An 18,323-nucleotide genomic window follows, 5' to 3' on the forward strand; every position below is an offset into this window, starting at 1 on the left:
TGTACTATTATAGTTTTCTACACCAGAGAAACTATTTGGTATTTCAGTTAAAGAAATCTCTGTGTGAACATTAAAAAATAGGGAATCCTAAGATATAACTAAAAAGGAAAGTAAAAGAGATAAGGCAGTGATGTAAGATTAAAATAATCCTTAATTTTGAAGATGAAAATGGTCCCTTAACATATTTCAATTGCTTCTTGCTCTTGTAGTTTTATCTTAATCTTTTTTTCATTATTTAGAGAATACTTTTTAGTTTCTGTAATCAAACCCACGTAGATATGACCTTATATATTTAGGACAATGCGTTACCCCTGTGCAAATGGAAAAATTAAAATTAAAAAAATTAACATTTCTAGACCGATATGGCTGTCCATTTCTAGTAAGGTTCATTTTAATATGACTTACGAACCATTATGTCACATTTAACATTTCATTGTTTGTTTGTTCATTTGTTTGTGACAGGCTCTCCCTAGGTAGTCCAGGCTAGCCTTAAATTCACTGTGTAGCCCATGCTGGCCATAACCTCAGTGATCCCCTCCCCTCAGTCTCCTGAGGGCTGAATTCATAGGCGTGCACCACCATGCGGCCACATTTAACATTTTAATAATCCCTGAATACCATCAAGTCAGCGTTGTTTTACTGACCTCCTATTTGTCAACTCTGTTAGTGTCAGAGTATAAACAGAAGTCTACATGTGTGCATATACGAAAGTCTGATATTCTCATTTTATGAAGTTACATTTGATCATTGAATTCATTGTTAGTCAGACCTGTTAAAAATATTTGTTAGAGCTGGGCATGGTGGTGCACACCTATAATCCCAGCACTCGGGAGGCTGAGGCAGGAGGATCGCTTCCAGTTTGAGACCAGCCTGGACTACATAGTGAGTTCCAGGTCAGTCTCAACTACATGGTGAGATCCTGTCTCAAAAAAAAGAAAAGATCCTTCCTTGGGCAGGGAGTGTAGCTCAGTTGTAGAGTGCTTACCTAGTAGATACAAGGCCCTAAGTTAGATCATCAGTGCTGCAAAAAACAAAAATATGTACATCATTTGCGAGTCATTATTTCATAAGGGACATCCCGATGGTGATCAAATAATACTTATTTTCATAAAATCATTACTAACATTTAGGAAAGGCTATATAAATGCTTCCTTTTTTTCCCTTTTATCAAACGCTAGTAAAATTTATTTATCTAAAGAGACAAAGGCTTTAATTTCATTATGGGCCATGGAATATACCAATAGTATTTTGAAATTTTGTATAAAGTTGTCAAAATCTTCATTGAACTGAGGCTCGTGTGTCATAATCTGATTGACCTTAACTGGAGGGTGACACCAGCGTTCAAGATGGCAGTTTCGATAAGCTGGCCAGTGCTCATGGTTATTTTCCTACCATGAGAGCACTGCGTACTTAGCTGAGCACTCAAGTGTTCCCAGGTTTATTTGCGTGAAATAAATGATAAAAACGAAAGGCTGACCTATAAATCTTGCATAGAAACAGCTCATTTTGCCAGGATCTCTACCTTTTTGTTGGCAAAACGATAACCATTGGTAGCAGAATTTTGAGCTGACCCTGAGGTCTTTCCCTCGTGCTGATGGGTTGTGATCTTTGTACCCATTAGGCGGTAAGTACAGTGAAGCAGGATGTCATCATCACCACAGAGGAAGAGAAAAGAGCTCATATCCAAGCTTTCCTAGAGAACATGTCACCTACAGACAAAGTCATTGTCTTTGTAAGCAGAAAAGCAGTGTAAGTATTTTCCTTTTTCTTTTTTAAACTGGCTTTTCTTTGTCTGGAGTGACATGGTTCTTTCTTTCTTTATTTATTTATTTAATACCAGGGATCCAACTCGGGTCCTTGCACTTGCAAGGCAGGCAGTGGAACCACTGGGCTAAATCCCCAGCCTTCCTTTTTTTTTTTTTTTTTTAAAGCAGGAATAATTCAATTTTTTTGCCTTCTATTTTGTTTTTATATTATTTATTAATATATGTTTGTGGGCTGGGGATTTAGCTCAGTGGTGCCACCACCTGCCTCACAAGTACAGGGTCCCAAGTTCAATCCCCAGTACCACAAAGAAAAAAGTGTGCGTGCGCGAACGCGCGCGTGTGTGTGTATGTGTGTGTGTGTGTGATATAATTATTCTCATTTTGGGTAATTCATTCATACACATACATTGTATCTTTATCAATTTTACTGCCTCTTCTCCTACTGTCTTATTCCCTCTCCCCCTTCCTCATATCTCCTTCCCATCACAATGAGTTTACCTCCCTGATTCCTACATGTCTCCTTAATTTTAGTTATATTTTAGTTTTTAGTCTTTTTTCATTTCTTTTTGTACCAGGAATCAAGCTCAAGGCCTTGTGCTTTCCAGGCAGCTGTGTCACTGCTGAACTACATCCCCGGCCCTCTACTTATATTTTATAACTTCCTTATACTAATTATACTTTGGGTTTCTCCTTTAAGAGAAAACACGTTATATTTCATCCCCATTCTGATTTGTTTTACTTAGCATTGTGGTCTTGGGGTCCATCCATTTTCCTACAGATAATTTCTTTATGGCTGAGCAGTGCTCCATTGTACACATAGCCATTTTCATTTCATCCATCATCTGTAAACAGCCATAGAGGCTACTTCAATTTGTTTTTTTTTTTTTTTTTTTTTTTTTTTTTTTTTTTTCAAACTCAGGACCTTGCGCTTGTGAGGCAGGTGGTGGCACCACTGAGCTAAATCCCCAGCCTGCTTCAGTCATTTAGCCAACGTGAGTTGTGCTGCTGCAAACGTGGTGTGCATGTAACACTGCAACCCGATGACTTCGACGCTTTTGGGAAGTTACCCAGAAGAGGAGGAGCTGGGTCAAATGGAGTTGCTGGTTTTCAGGTTTTGAGGAGTCTCCGTACTGATGTCCGTAGTGGTTGCACTAGATGTGTTCCCACCCACAATGTTCCTTTTTCCCTGCAGGCTTGCCGGCATTTGTTGTTATTTGATTTCTTGATGGTAGCCATTCTTTCAGGAGTGAGATGGAACCTCAGTGTTATTTTATTTGCATTTCTCCAATAGGCAAAGACGCTGCACATTTTTTCATGTACTTCTTGGCCATTTTTACTTCTCTCGAGAAGTATCTGAGTTCTTTATATATTCTAGATAATAGCCCTCTGTGCAAGGAGTGGCTGGCTAATTTTTTTCCCATACTGTAGCTTGTTTCTGCATTCCATTGTTTCCTTGATACGTAGAAGCTGTTTAATTTGATACAATCCCATGTGTTGATTCTTAGTGTACAGGTATTTTCTTGTATTTGCATTATAATCATCAAATTGATTTGTTTCAAACTGGGTTTTCTGGCAATAGAAATAAAGCTAGTGAACTGATGATGGTATTAGAACAAACACTTAAATAAAATCCCTTATCATTTGCTTCAGTGCTGATCATTTATCAAGTGACCTGATTCTTCGACAACTATCAGTAGAGTCTTTGCATGGCGACAGAGAACAGAGCGATCGAGAAAAAGCATTAGAGAACTTTAAACAAGGTACATTTGTGCGATCCTTGTGTGTTCCAGTTTAAAATCAGTCCAACCCCTGGGCTTGGACGAGTGACAGCCTCTTTTCACGGCAACCGTTTTCGAAGGTCCGTCCTCAGTTTGCACAGCCCCAAGTATGTTTGACAGAGCTCTAAACATGAAGCCGCCTGGAAGAACTAGCCAGGCAGACCCTAACGAGATCGACATTTAAACCTAGCTGTCGAGTTTTTAATTTGCAGTGGGGCTGTATCTCAGTTTACCTTTCCTACATGGTGCAGATAGTTCAGGGACCACGTACGGAGCGCTGATACCTGTTGTGCTGTAACTTGCCAGAAGATTTATTTATTTGTACATCGCTTTTCTAGCAAAGTGTTTTAATGCCGCAATCATAGTTCACCTGATAAAACAATGCGGGTAAATACACTTTTCATGTATGTATTGGCCCAGTTTGTACCAGAATGTTTTAGTATTTATTCACCTTTACTCCCCAGGGAAAGTGAGAATACTCATCGCTACTGACTTGGCATCTCGAGGTCTTGATGTCCACGACATCACACACGTCTATAATTACGATTTCCCACGGAACATTGAAGAATATGTTCACAGAGTAGGGCGCACTGGGAGAGCAGGGTAAGCCAGTGTGGTCCAGCCGTGGAGGGGGCCGATTCTGGGCCTCATTACTCCCCTCAGACTACTCTTGCCCAGAACATCATTTTTGTTCTTTTGCTGATAAATGTTCATTTCTTCTCCAGAACCTATGTGACTCCTTTTTCTTTATTCATCTGGCCTGTTCCAGATTCACCTAGATCCTGTTATGATTAGCTTCTTGAAATTGTTTCTGATACTCGTGGTTTAAATTTTTTATTAACACGTTTTCAGTACATGAAGTTTGTAGTCCTTCTGGAGAGTCAGTACACATACAGAACCCATCTTAATTCTTTTTTCATCCCTGTTCCCTTCCCTCCCCCGCCCCCGCCTCCACCTGTCTCTTGATACTGGTTGGGTTTTACTGTGTTGCATTGCTGAGCTGTACCCAGTGATTACTTTGTTTTCTGAATTGGCACGGATGGGACAGAGGACCTTTTACTCCTTCTGTCGTAACCCCTCATGCAGTTTCAGACAACTACAGGGCATAAGCAGCTCTCTGACTCTGGTGCTGAATTTCTTCCAGACTTGACCGGCCAGTGATTGAACACATTTGGAGAAATACTGTGTCAACTGAAAATGTATAGGCTTTTTCTTACTCCTTGACAATGCAGTATAACAACAGTTTACCTAGAATTTGCATTTCTTAGGCAATATAAATAATTGTTACAATTTAAATCATGCAGGAGGATATGTATATGTTATAGAGAAATGCCATAAATCACGAAACTTAATGAATTTTGATCCCCTGTTATCCGCCCTTTAAAGGAGGACCGGCATGTCGATTTCCCTTATCACGAGAAATAACTGGAGTATTGCCACTGAGCTGATTCATATTCTGGAAAGAGCAAATCAGGTGAGACTGTACCACTCCTCCGAAATTGGTGTTCCAGTCACGCTATGCAGGTGCGGTGTACACTGCCTATCAGCAGAGTACATAGGAGCAAGTTTTTAAAAGAGGTTTTGAGGGCTGCAGCATGGGAAAAGTGAGGAGCTTCAGGAGCATGGAACTGGGGAGCTGCCCTAGAGTGAGTGAGCAGTGCGAGCCCCGTGAGAAGGAGCGCAGCGAGTGGAGGGAGAGTCAGACGGGCTGGGCAGTGCTCCAGCAGGGAACACGGTCGGGCCGGAAGTCAGACACCGTGTGGGAGGAAGGCATATCGAGGGCAGCAAAGTCAGCCGGAGGGCGGCGTGCGCGAGCAGCGTAACGGCAGGTATTCTTAAGATCAGTCTAGCTCTGCAGCCTGAAAATGGATTTAGGACTTACTAGGCAGAGAGACATTTCATTCTTTTTGGAGGATGTCATGACATTTGTTGTGCAGATTCTCTGAATGATTTGGAGGTATGTTAGCATATTGTTGAAAATAAAAAACTCAGACTCCTAATAACATGTTTACTAATTTCAGAGTATTCCAGAGGAGCTTGTCTCAATGGCTGAGAGATACAGAGCAAATAAACTAAAAAGAGAAGTGGAAAAGAAAATAGGAAGACTTCAAGGAAAGCCCCAGAAGTTTTATTAGCATTTTATGTTGAAGAGCGGCATGAGCCTGGTAGAGGTAAAATTTATATAACAGCAAGATTTTCAGATTTCCTGGGATTTTTCTATCTGTTTGGCCATAGTAAGGATTAGTGAACCTAGGAAGTGCCGAGCTATCTGGTTTGGTTTTGTTCTGTTTTGTTGGTACTGGGCATTGAACTCCAGTCCTTGCACTTTCAAGGCAGGCAGCAACACCACTGAGCTAAATCCCCAGCCCTGGTTTGATTTGGCTTGGTTTGGTTTGGTTGTTTTTAAGACAAAGTCTTAAAATTTGCCCCAAGTCCTGCTAATTTGCCCAAATTGGCCTTGAATTTGGGATCTTAAATTGCTGAGATTACAGGTATGCACTGCCTTCCCCTACTAAATTCCCACCTCTTTAAATAAGTCTTTGTTAGTGTTGTTATACTCACCATTATCTCTAACAGCCTTTAACCTAATAAATTATTAGGTTTTACTATTTCACCCGTTACCATCATTCTTTTTAATTAGAATTAGAAGTATTGCTGGGCTTGATGGCACACACTGTAATCACAGCATTTGGGAGGCTGAGGCAGAAGGATCGCACAAGTTTGAGGCTGGCCAAGGCTACATAGTGAGTTCAAGACAAGCCTGGTCTACATAGTGAAACCCTATCTCAAAAAAAAAAAAAAGAAGTACTAAGTCAGTTACAAATAAATGTTAAGTTGCACAGAAAGATCATTAAGAGAATCATGGAAGGCGGGGGATGTAGCTAGTGGGGCCACACCTGCCTTGCAAGCTCATGATCCTGAGTTCGATCACCAGTTCCAGGAAAAAAAAAAAAAAGTATAATGGAGCAGGTCGTGGTGGCGCAGGCCTGTTATCCCAGCAGTCGGGAGGCTAAGGCAGGAGGATCACTGCAAGGTGGAGACCATCCTGAGCTACATAGTGAGTTAAAGGCCAGCCTGAATTGCATAGCAAGACCCTCTCTCAAAACAAACAAAACCAAGCCAAAATGACCTCTAGGAGACCAGATGAATAAAATGGCACATTATATGTTATGCAGCTGTTAAAGAATATGTGAGCCATTTTTAAGATATCATAAGTGCTAAAAGCAAAAAACTTCCCACTAGAACAGAAGACTGAGCTAACATGGAAAACCCTTCTACTTTAAACATGTTAAACTCAATAGAAATGATAGGTTAAATGTCTTATTTAAATGTTCCCAAGAGTCAGTGATGCATGAGGGATCACTGTATTGTTCTGTACATTTTAAAATGTTTTTCCATCATAAAACACTTCCATTATAAAAACTGTACTTCTGGCCAGGCATGGTGGTGCATGCCTGTAGTCCCAGCACTCAGGAGGCTGAGGCAGGAGGATCGTCATGAATTTGAGACCAGCCTGGTCTACATAGTGAGGTCTACATAGGAAGACCCTGTCTCAAAATCCAAAAAGAGGGTCTGGGGGTTTAGCTCAGTCCACCGCCTGCCTCGCAAGTGCAAAGTCCCGAGTTCAATCCCTGGTACCAAAAAACAAACAAACAAATGCAAAGAAATTCTACTATGGACCGGAGAATGCAGCACTCAGGTAGAGTTATCTGGGCTGGAAGGAGCAAGCAGGAGAGGAATGAACTGGAAAAACTGCAAGCTAAATTCAGACCTAGGCAGCCTCACGCTAAGACTCTGATTTTTACAATTAAACAATGGGTGCCCTGCACACACAGGATAACTGTGCTACGTATGAAGACAGCACACCAGCAAATGTGTTAGTGCTGATGACGTGTAGAGATGATAAATTTGAAGATTTGTAGAACATTGGGAGAGTTAAAAAAGTATAATTGGCTATGATGAAAAAATAAAAACAAATAAAATTAGAAATAGTTACTGAAATGTAAAAACTCGAAAGAATTAAGACAGTTTACAAGAATTATCATAACATCAGAGGAAATCATGCAGTGCATCTCATACGAAGACCTAGAAAATAAGGAAACAAAAGTTCAAGTAAAACGTTCCAAGTGTGTTCCTACTTGGTTTTTAATGTTTTTCCACAGACTTTGTATAACCAACATAAACTGCACCTACTTTTCTCCAGACCAGGTCTGACTGTTCTAGAACTCTGGGCTCATGCAATCCTCCTGCCTTGGCTCTTGAGTACCTGGGACAACAGACATGCGCCACCATTCCTGGCTTACATTTTTGTTGTTGTGTTTTGTTGTTTTTGTTTTGCAGTACTGGGGATCAAACTCAGGACCTTGCAGTTGTAAGGCAGGCACGGTACCACTGAGCTAAATCCTGGGCCCTTTTTTTTTTTTTTTTAATTTTTACCATTTGAAAATATTAACAACCAAGAATAACTGATGAAGATTGAGTCATAAAAAAATAAAATAAAATCTGAGGAGACCTATAGCTAGTATGAAGGTTGAATGAGTGACAAAACTTTGCCACAAAGGAAAAGCCGGCATTAGATGACCTCACGGGTGAATCTTGCCAAACATTTTAAAATGTGCACCGGTCTTCCTCAACCTGTTTAAAAACATTGAGGAGAGAACACATCAAACTTACTCCAGCAGGCCTCTATTACCGTATCACTAAAGCTAGTCAAAGACTAAGAAGAAAATTGTGGAGCAATATTTTAATAATGGTGCAGAAATACTCAAAATACTAGCAAACAACTCAACATCAAGTTTAAAAGATTATGTGTTATACCAAATGAAGTGTATTCTTACATTGCACAGTTTGCTCAACATACAGAAATCAATAAAATACATCAGATTAGTAGATTAAAGGAAAAAACACTTGATAGTTTTTTTCAATTGATACAGAAAAGACAATTGACAAAATTAATGATATATTCTTTATGAAAAGTAGGTCTGTGGCCTGTAATCCCAGCACTCAGGAGGCTGAGAAGGGAGGATCATAAATTCAAGCCCTCCTTGGGCTACCCAGCAAGACCTAATCTCAAAACAAACAAAAGGATAAAGACTGAAAAGGAACATGCCCCATATCTATCCATAGTATTGGGAGTCCTAACTGGTGTAATCAGGCAAGAAAAACGCATCAAACTTGGAACAGAAGATCTGGTTGCGGAGAGAATGGCTTATATGGAGACCACAGAAGATTCCATAAAAATTCAGCAAGTTGAAGAATCAGAACTCAACGGAAAATTAGTTACATTTTGTTGGTGCCGGTAGACTGAGGTTGGGGAGGCGGTCAGGTGAGGTTCCCAACGCGAAGAATGCTCATGAACAGATGTCACGAAAAGCAAGAACCGACTTTAAATTCCAGCATCAGGGCAGCCTCGGAGCTTGAGAGTTGGAGCTGCAGCTCCAGAGTTCAAGAGGTTCGTGCCCTTATCAGCTCTTCTGAGATGCAGGAAGATAAAACATCCTCTCGACCTTGCGTAGCTGTGTGGTGCATGCGTGGCTCCGTGCTAATTCGTCGTCGTCATTATAACAAAGTGTGTTGTGCGCCTGCACTAAATGACAGAGTTGTGCCCTCTCACGTCCTCAGGTGCCCTGGCTTGGACACATCTCTCAGTGGCCTCCTGTACATTTCCTGGGAGAGGAGAGAACAGAGAAGTAAAACAGATGAGGATGCGAATGTGTGTACACCAGCTCCCCACAGTGAATACGGTTTTACATATACGAACACACGCATAGGAAGGAAGGAGAATCTCAGAAAAATCACTTGTTTTCCTGTGCACTAACAGTGAACCATCTGACAAGATTTTAAGAAAATAATTTTATTTGCAGTGTCAGAAACAATAAAACATTTAGAAATAAGCCAATGACAAAAGATTTGTACACTGAAAACTAGAAAATTTTAGGAGAAAAGATAAAGGATAATCCTTTTTGTAAACTTCAGAGAGTTCATTTTAATTCTGAATTAGTATTGTACAGTATAAAACTTCTGATAGGAAAACTACACAGTAATAGAAAAGATGTATGTATAAACATGTCATAATCCCAGCTAGTTCCTATATTACTTGTCAAGCACCGCTTTTCCCAAGTGTTTTAAAGGAAAATGTTTATAGTTACACAGGGATTTGAAAACGCAATTTTTTTTGTGTGTGCTGGTGGGCTTGCTCTGCCACTGAGCTACAGACCCATACATATCCCTTTTAAATTTTATTTTGATACTGGGCTTTATGGTATAGTTCGGGCTGGCCTCAAATTTGTAATTCTGCCCCCAGCCTCTTGAGTCGCTGGGATTACAGGCATGGGCCACTGTACCCAGCTTGGATTAAAAATATAATTTTAACAAAGATTACCTAAAAGAGGGAAACCGAAGTTGGTAAAACTCTTGCCTATTTTATAAATGGTACCCTCATAGTTGCCCAAGTCAGGATTTTTCTGAAAAAGTGATTTATGAACTTCGTTTCTTTATTGCTTTATGTATCAGAATCACTTGAGCACCCTTGCCTGCTGTGATCACTTTCCTTGCCCAAGTCTTTCGTAGTTGTTCCCATCAGGAAATCATTTAGAATCACCCACCCTGAGCCCTTTTCTAATATATCTTCGGTCTGTCTGGCTTTTGAGACAATTCATTTTTATGGATTAGGAGACAACATTGTTAAAAAGCCAATACTTTCCAAAGGAATCTATAAATACAGTGCAATTTCTATCAAAACCCCAATGACTTTTTTTTTTTTTTTGCAAAAATGGAAAGATTTCATCCTAAAATTCATATGGAATCTGAAGGTATCCTAAATAGCCACAGCCATTTTGAGAAAAGAACATGGTTGGCCCTGCACGGTAGCGTGTGCTTGGAGACTCAGCTACATGAGCGGCTGAAGTGGGAGGATCAGCAGTTTGAGGCCAGCCTGGCCAATTTAATGAGACCACATCTCAAAAAGAAAGAACCATGGTTAGAGAATTCATGCCTACTGGAATCAGAATATTTTACAAAGCGGTAGTAATCATTGAAGGGAGGCCAGGGACAGGGGGAAAAAATGAAAACCAAGACCCATCGTGTAAAGGTACAAGATCCCAATGACGAATGTAACTGTACTGTATCCCTAAAATGTACCAGTAAACTCAATGAGGGAAAAACAGCGATAGTAATTGTAACTCTGATAGCCATATCGACTGGGCCTGGGATTTAGCTGCATGGCACCATGCCTAACTTGCAAACACAAAGTCCTGAGTTCGATCCCCAGTATCCCCCATCAAAAAAAAAAAAAAAAAAAGGGAGGGCTGGGGATTTAGCTCAGTGGTTCTAGCGGCTGCTTCGCAAGCGCAAGGACCTGCATTCGATCCCCAGTACCAAAAAAAAAAAAAGAAAAGAAAAGAAAAGGCATATAGACACAACGGAACAGAAGTCAATCTAGAAATAAACTTTTTTGGTGGGGAGGTAACAGGAATCAAACTGAGGACTTTGCATTTGCAAAGCAGGTGTAGTTCCACTGAGCTAAATCCCAGACCCTAGAAATAAACTTGCAGGGACCAGGGATTTAGCTCATTAGTGTCACTGCCTGTCTTACAAGCACAAGGTCCCAAGTTCGATCCCTGGTACATAAAATAAAAATCTCTTGCACATGTGATCAAATGATTTTGACAAGGATGCCAGGACTACTCAGCAGGAAAAGCACAATCCCTTCAGCAGATGATGTAGGAGAAACTGTATCCACGATGCAAAGAATGTAGCAAAAGTGAACACAAAATGGATTAAAGACCTAAATGAAGGCAGTAGGACAGCAGTTGACCAGGACTGGTAGGCTCCAGAAGGAGGATTGATTGTTCACGAGCAAAGTCTTGATTATGCAAGATGCACACTTTCTGCAGAGTGCACAGCAGTGTGAATACGGTTTAACACTACTGAACACACACTTAACATGGTGATGATGGTAAATTATGTGTGATAGGTTTCATCACAAACTTGGAAACAAAGTTAGGAATCACAGTTTATACTTTTTTCTGCTTATTTTTCAGAACGCAAGGTTTTTTAGAAGTCTTCTCAAGATGGAAGTATTGAAATACTCTCAACGAGGGGAGATTTGACTGATATTAGTGTTTTAAAACGTTGACTGCAGTATTTTATACTTCAAAGGATTTTAACTCAAGTTGAAATTTTTGGTGGATATTTAGTATGTAGCAAAAAGTTTTCTTTTACTTAAAAATGTTTTTAATTAAAAAATAAAAATCTTTAAAGCTGAATGTGGTGGTGTAGGCCTGCAACCCTAGCACTCAGGAAGCTGAGGCAGGAGGATCGTGAGTTCGAGGCCAACCTGGACTACATAGCAAGACCTATCTCAAAAAACATAAATAAATGAGAAAACTTTTTAAATTATCTCCTAGAATGTTGTTGTACTAAAGTTAGTCTTTAAAAGAATTTAACACTTGTTCAGATGTCATTGCAATGAAAAAGGTAACTGTTAAATGTCAGTTTCTGCAATAAAATACAAGTTCTTTGTATTTCTGTGTAGTACACATAAACTTGTCTTAAATTATAACTTACCTACTTGGAAATGTGAAACAAGTAAAATAATTATTTATGATACCAAAATATTCAACATTTTACCCCATGCCTCTATGCTAAAAACCCCAGAAAAATCAAACTTGCATTTCCATGAACATTGCTTTGATCACATTCATCATATCTTCGCGTTTTTCTTTTTGTGTGTGGGAAGGGCAGGGGTACTGAGGATTAAACACAAGGTCTGTCCACTAAGCTACATCCACAGTCCTCTTTTGTGTGTTTAATTTTGAGACAAGATCTTGCTAAATTGCCTGGTCTTGAGTTTGTGAACCTTCTGGGCCCAACTACCCAGAGAGCTGGAATTACAGGCGTGTGCTATCGTGTCTGCGTAGCTTTCCCTCCCAGTGTTGTGTTGATCTGTCCTCCATCAAAGGTAGCTACTTAGGCATTTATTACCTCCTAGAATTTGTTATTGATAATTATAGTTGTGTATAGGATTTTATTTCATAATTTTCCTTTATTCATCCAAGTAATAGGCTTCCTGGTATATGAATAAGACTTTAATAAAAGAATCTAGCAGAAATACACGTACAAGCAGAAGTGAATGAATTAGGAAAGTGTTCATTGAAAACTAACACCCAAATTTTTGGTGAGAAAATAAAATTTCTGAGTAAGTCTGGAAGCAAGGTTTACAGGCATTAAAAGTGATATAAGAACACTGTAATTTTGCCCCCTCAAAAATGAAAATGTGCTAAATTGACCACTTCATATTTTTGTAAATTTACCACAGTTAAGTACAGTAGTTTAACTTAATAAAACAGAAGAAACATGAAAGGCCAAGGACTTTCAACAAGAAGACAAATATTCCTATGTGCTAGACAATCTAAAAACACAAGGAATTCAATTTATCAAGCTAAGGCAAAGAATAGGGACTGGAACTCTAGCTCAGGAGTCGTGCTACTAGCACGTATGAGGCCCTACTTTGAGTCCCGTCACCACTGAAAAAAAAAAAGTAAAGAGTATGTTCTTTTTATTATACTATGCGTACATATGAGCATAGTCCTAGATGATCACCTCTGAGTAACTAGAGTGCAAATGAATTTTCTTTCACCGTCCCATGTACCTTTTGGGTTTTGGCATTTATATATATATATCCCCCCACCCACTTGATACTGAGACCCTCAGTAGGTACCTGAAATTAAGGATGGTACCACTGTATATATTATTTTTCCTAGAGCCAGGCATTGTGATGCACCCTTGTAATCCCAGCACTCGGGAGGCTGAGGCAGGAGGATCGCTGTGAGTTCAAGACCAGCCTGTGCTACACAGTTCCAGGTCAGTCTTAACTGCGTAGTGAGACCCTGTCTCAAAAAACAAACAAAAAAAATTATTTTTCCTATGCATACATAACTGTCATAAAGCTTAATTTATAGGCCCCAGAGGAGACACCTAACAATAAAAAAGAACAACAGAAAACTTGGTGACATTCTTTCTCCTTAAGCAACATCATCCATCATCTACTCTGCAAGAAGTGAGATAGCAGCTTCCTCATTGGCAGTGTCTTCAGTAATTTTTTTTTATTTTTCAGTCCAAAACTAATCCAGCATCTCTGTAATCGTCCTAAATGGCTTGGTGTCCCTTGTTTCAGAGGGTCCTTTGCTGAATTCTGCATAAGTGTAACCTTTCTGGTGCAGACAATGATTGAAACACATTTTCAGCAGGGCATGGTGGTCCACATCTGTAAATCTCAGCACTCAGGGAGGCTGAGGCAGGAGGGTGGCAAGTCTGAGCCCATCCTGGGCAAATGTCTCAAAAAATGATGAAAGGGCTAGAGATACGTCTCACTGTAAAGGCTCTGCCTGGGTCCAATCCCAAGTGCTGCACAAAAAGAAAAAAAATGCATATTCTGTTGTCTTCCATCCAAACTGAATGATGCCTTTTCCGTCTTAATTAAGTGCTTAGCACGTACTGTGGCAATGACTTTGCAATTCAGGGTGTAAAAGCAAAACTGAATTTTTCTTCACAATTTCACAGCTAGGCCAGGCAGAGTGGTGCGTACCTGTAATCCCAACACCCAGGAGCCTGAGGCAGAAGGATTTCCATGAGTTCAAGGCCAGCCTGGACTACATAGTCCCTGACTCAAAAAAAACAAAAGAAATGTTATCATGGATAAATTGTTACTATAGATCTTAATGATTTCTGCATATTTTTTTCCTCATTGAGACCTTTTCTCTTAAAGCACATCACATTTTCTCTGACATATCTGAATTGCTAGCCCTATTACTCGTGCCTTTGGTGCCATTCATAAGTAAAATAAGGGCTGCTTGAACACAAGCATTGTGACACCATGACTTGTGGTCTGTCACCAAGAGCTCTGTTAACTGGCAGGTAGCATATACAGCATGGATACACTGGACCAAAAGATGGTTCATATCTCAGGCAGGCAGAATGGAAAATGGAGATAGATCTTTGGTAAAAGGGAAGGGCAAGGATGAGGAGAAGAAGAGTATGGAAAAATAATTTAAATGTGTTATGTATGCATACCATCTCTCCATGATGAATGTAACTGTGCTGTAAACATATACTACTAAAAATAACATTTTGGCCAACTGTGGCAGCACACAGCTGTAATCCCAGCACACAAGGGGCTGAGGCAGGAGGATTGCTGCATGTTCAAGGCCAGCCTGGGATTCATAGTGAGTTCAAGAGCAGCCTGGACTACACAGCATGATACTGTCTCTAAATAAATAAAATTTAAATTAAAAATTTTAAAAAGATTTAAACTTGCTGCCCAGAATGACACACAATTTAAAACTTGAATTTTTTTCCCTCATTGATATTATTGGTACATTTAGGTATACAGTACAGTTACATTCATCATTGGGAACTTGTACCTTTGCACGACAGGTCTTGGTTCTGTTTTAAAACTTGAATTTTTGAAATTTTCCATTTGCTATTGTTGTGCCACAGTTGATTGTGGGTAATGGAAATCATACAAAGGCAACTCATGGATCATAGGCCCAAAAATCTGGAGTGGGAACATGGGCTTGCTTCTCCGAGTGACCGCTCTCCTTGACAGGCCAGGCCTTTGGCAGAGCACAGAGCCTCTAGTCATCTCGGCTTCCTGTAGGACATGGACCCTATTCTGCTGTGTGCTGTGTGCAGTCAGGGCCTCAGCACCACGCAGGAGAACAGCTTGCTTTTTAAAAGCAAAATGCAGAATTAAACATACAAAAGGTTTTAGCCACCAGATTTCAGTTTGAAGTGATGAAAATATTGTGTGGGTACTATACTAAAAACAGTTGCACACTTCACATGGGTAAATTGTGTGATCTGTGCACTATATCTCCATAAAGCTATAGCTGTTATTTATAGTGTCCCTAAAAAGAGAAAGCTGGCAAACAGTAAGGAACTCATAGCCCAGAATCTAACAGTGTGTTGGACTCCAGAGCACTGAGGACCATAGGCTGCTCTGAGGGCATGGGATGATCTGGCCTCGTCAGGCCAAGGGCCATGGTGCAGGGATGGTGAACGTTCAGATTCACTCCACCCCCGAGGCTCCAGTAAGCATCAGATTAGCTCAGCAGCATGAGCCAGGAAACCCAGCCTGTCAGGAAGCCTTGCCACGCTTACAGGAGGGCCTGCGGCTGTCCACACCATCCCAAAGGGAGTGTTTCTGTACTGGGGCTTGGACCCAGCCGCTCTACCCCTGAACTTCATCTCCAGCCTTATTCTTTTTTTGTTGTTTTCCCCCAGCCTTTTTTATTTTGAGACAATGTCTGTTATTTTGAGGCCAAGCCTAGCCTCAAAGTTAAATCCTCCTCCCATGCCTAATAGCTGTGATTATAGGTTTGTGCCGCTACTGCCAGCCTGAAGTTGTTTTTACTGCTTTCCCCAGATGACACTGTAGGGGAAAGGGTCTGGACCCATTTTCTTAGGTAAGCACATCCCCCTTGTACATTGGGCTGGAGCCTTGTAGCCCACAGAAAACCTGTATCTCTTACAACCACCTCACAGGCACAGCTTCATGGATCCTTACAAGGAGCATGTTCACATGGGGGATCTTAAAGCTGTGACTTCCCGTGCAGGAAAATCCCACTGTAGATTTGGTCACAAAAATCAAGACCGTGTCTAATCCTGGTGGAGAAATTAATGCCCTCTTCAAATTACCTTAAAGGGCAATAACCCTAATGTAAAGTTATAATAAACCCCACTTCCTTTTACTGTAAGCAAAATTGCTCTGACATGAGAAAAATGGAATAAAAATGAAAAGGGAAAATGCTAAATATGATTAAATGAAACACAAGGCAGGCACAGTGGTCCATGACTATGATCCTAGCTACTTGCAAGGCTGAGGCAGAGGGATCATATATCATATATTCAAGGCTAGCCCTGAGCGACTTAGTCTCAAAATAAAAAGTGCTAGGGACATAGCACAGTGGTAGAGGACCCCCAGGTTCAGTCTCCAGTACCATGAAGAAGAAAACATGTTTTATCTGTCAGAAGTAGGAAAATGTAAAATATAACACATAAGATAAAAACTAACCAGGTAAAAGTTCTAAAAAAAAATACTAGCTAGGTGTGGTGGCACATGCCTATAATCCCAGCACTTAGAAGGCTGAGACAGGAGAATCCCAAATTCAAGGCCAACCTAGACTACATGGTAAGACCCAAAACACACACACACACACACACACACACACACACACACACACACTTCCACTAAAAAAATGTATACATCACATCAGGAAAAGAAAAACTTGTATAAATATTTTAATATGAAATGTATTGAGACATCATGAGGGTTAATACAAGTTACCTTTGGCCTTTATAATTACACAGGTGCTCAAAGTAGTGACCTTTAGATTCCAAACATTTATTAATATGGTGAACCGCTGCTTGGGTAACCTTGGTCACTGAGATTGCTGCATGGGCATTTTCACTTTCTTGTCTAAGAGCTGGCAGTGCAGCTGGCTTTCTGCTGTATACATCCTCTACCCTCAAAGGAGGGTAACACCGTCTGTTGAAAAAACATCATGCTATTTTTTTTCCTGAAATGTTGGGTCAGCTTTAACTCAAGCAGTTACTTCCTCATGATGGACTTCTCAAATATCCTGAAATGTGTGGATGTGTATACAGTTTTGTTTGTTTTGTTTTTTGGTTTTTGATTTTTTGGTAACTTGGATCAAACTCTGGCCCTTGCGCTTGTGAGGAAGGTGCTGGAACCACTGAGCTAAATCCCCGGCCCTGTATACCAGGTTTGTTTTTTTTTTATTCTGCCCCTGCCCCATAAAATTTTACACTCATTAGCCATAGATGAAACAAAAAAGCCCAATAATGATATTGTTGAAGCCAGGTGACAGAGATATAAGAATACCCTATTCTTCACTTTTATGTACCTTTGAATATTTTTATGGTTAAAAAAAAAACAGATGAGTTCACTAGCAGAATAAACATAACTGAGGAGTAATAAAATCTGGAAGATAAGGGCAGAACCTAGATTACAGAAAGGAAAATACAAAGTAAGTTGAGATAATAGAAAATTTTAGCCAGATGTAATACCACATAGCTATAATGTAAGCAACTCTGGGAGGTTGACACAGGAGTATCCCAAGTTCCAGCTCAGCCTGGGCAACTTAGCAAAACCCTATCTCAAAAAATGTAAAAGGGTGGGGTGAGGTGTAGCTCAGTGCAGAGGCACTCGATTCAGTACCACACACACTCAATTAGGCATCCAGTATACATTTAATCAGAGCCAAAAGAAAAAGAGAATGGAGTAAGATAGATATTTGAAGAGATAATAGCTGAGAATTTTCCAGAACCTATGAATAATATCTACAAAACCAAGAAGACTAATGACTCCCTCAAGGAGAAATAAAAGGGTACATACAGATATCTCCTGACAAAATTCCAGAATACCAAAGACAAAAACCCTAAAGTTGGTCAAAACAAACTTTAATAAATGTATTTTTCTTTTTTGTATTTTTAAATGTATTCTATAAGTAGTGAAATTAAAAGTAAATTTTCATGTTCTTTATATTTTTACACTCTTTACTATTAGTCTTAATTTTTTCATTTAATCAGAATCATACATGTAACTACTATACAGAGGCTTATGGTTCGGGCGGGCTTTTATTTAAAAAGTAGCCCCATGCCGGGGATTTAGCTCAGTGGTCCCACTGCCTGCCTTGCAAGCATGAGGACCTGAGTTTGATCCCCAGTACCAAAAAAAAAAAAAAAAAACCCCAAA

The 18,323-nt window shown here is 40.0% G+C and overlaps 1 protein-coding gene across 3 annotated transcripts in view; it reads left to right on the top strand.

The window, feature by feature from the left end:
- Positions 1-13,343, top strand: part of Ddx43 (DEAD-box helicase 43) — a 34,248-nt gene extending 20,905 nt beyond the window's left edge. For 2 of the 3 annotated variants that reach the window (XM_033756665.1, XM_033756667.1), the window contains 6 exons: positions 1,622-1,749; positions 3,417-3,526; positions 4,009-4,147; positions 4,931-5,018; positions 5,566-5,715; positions 11,587-11,806. In XM_033756665.1, coding sequence (XP_033612556.1) covers positions 1,622-1,749; positions 3,417-3,526; positions 4,009-4,147; positions 4,931-5,018; positions 5,566-5,679 — 579 coding nt within the window. In that variant the 3' untranslated portion in view covers positions 5,680-5,715; positions 11,587-11,806. Of the gene's footprint in view, positions 1-1,621; positions 1,750-3,416; positions 3,527-4,008; positions 4,148-4,930; positions 5,019-5,565; positions 5,716-11,586; positions 11,807-13,308 lie in introns of those variants that run through there. The other variant, XM_033756666.1, reaches the window with a different exon arrangement.
- Positions 13,344-18,323: the final 4,980 nt, after the last annotated feature.

Source organism: Fukomys damarensis, unplaced genomic scaffold (assembly GCF_012274545.1).
Source record: "Fukomys damarensis isolate Sample0158 unplaced genomic scaffold, DMR_v1.0_HiC HiC_scaffold_27, whole genome shotgun sequence".
In the NCBI taxonomy this organism is placed as follows: Eukaryota; Metazoa; Chordata; class Mammalia; order Rodentia; family Bathyergidae; genus Fukomys; species Fukomys damarensis.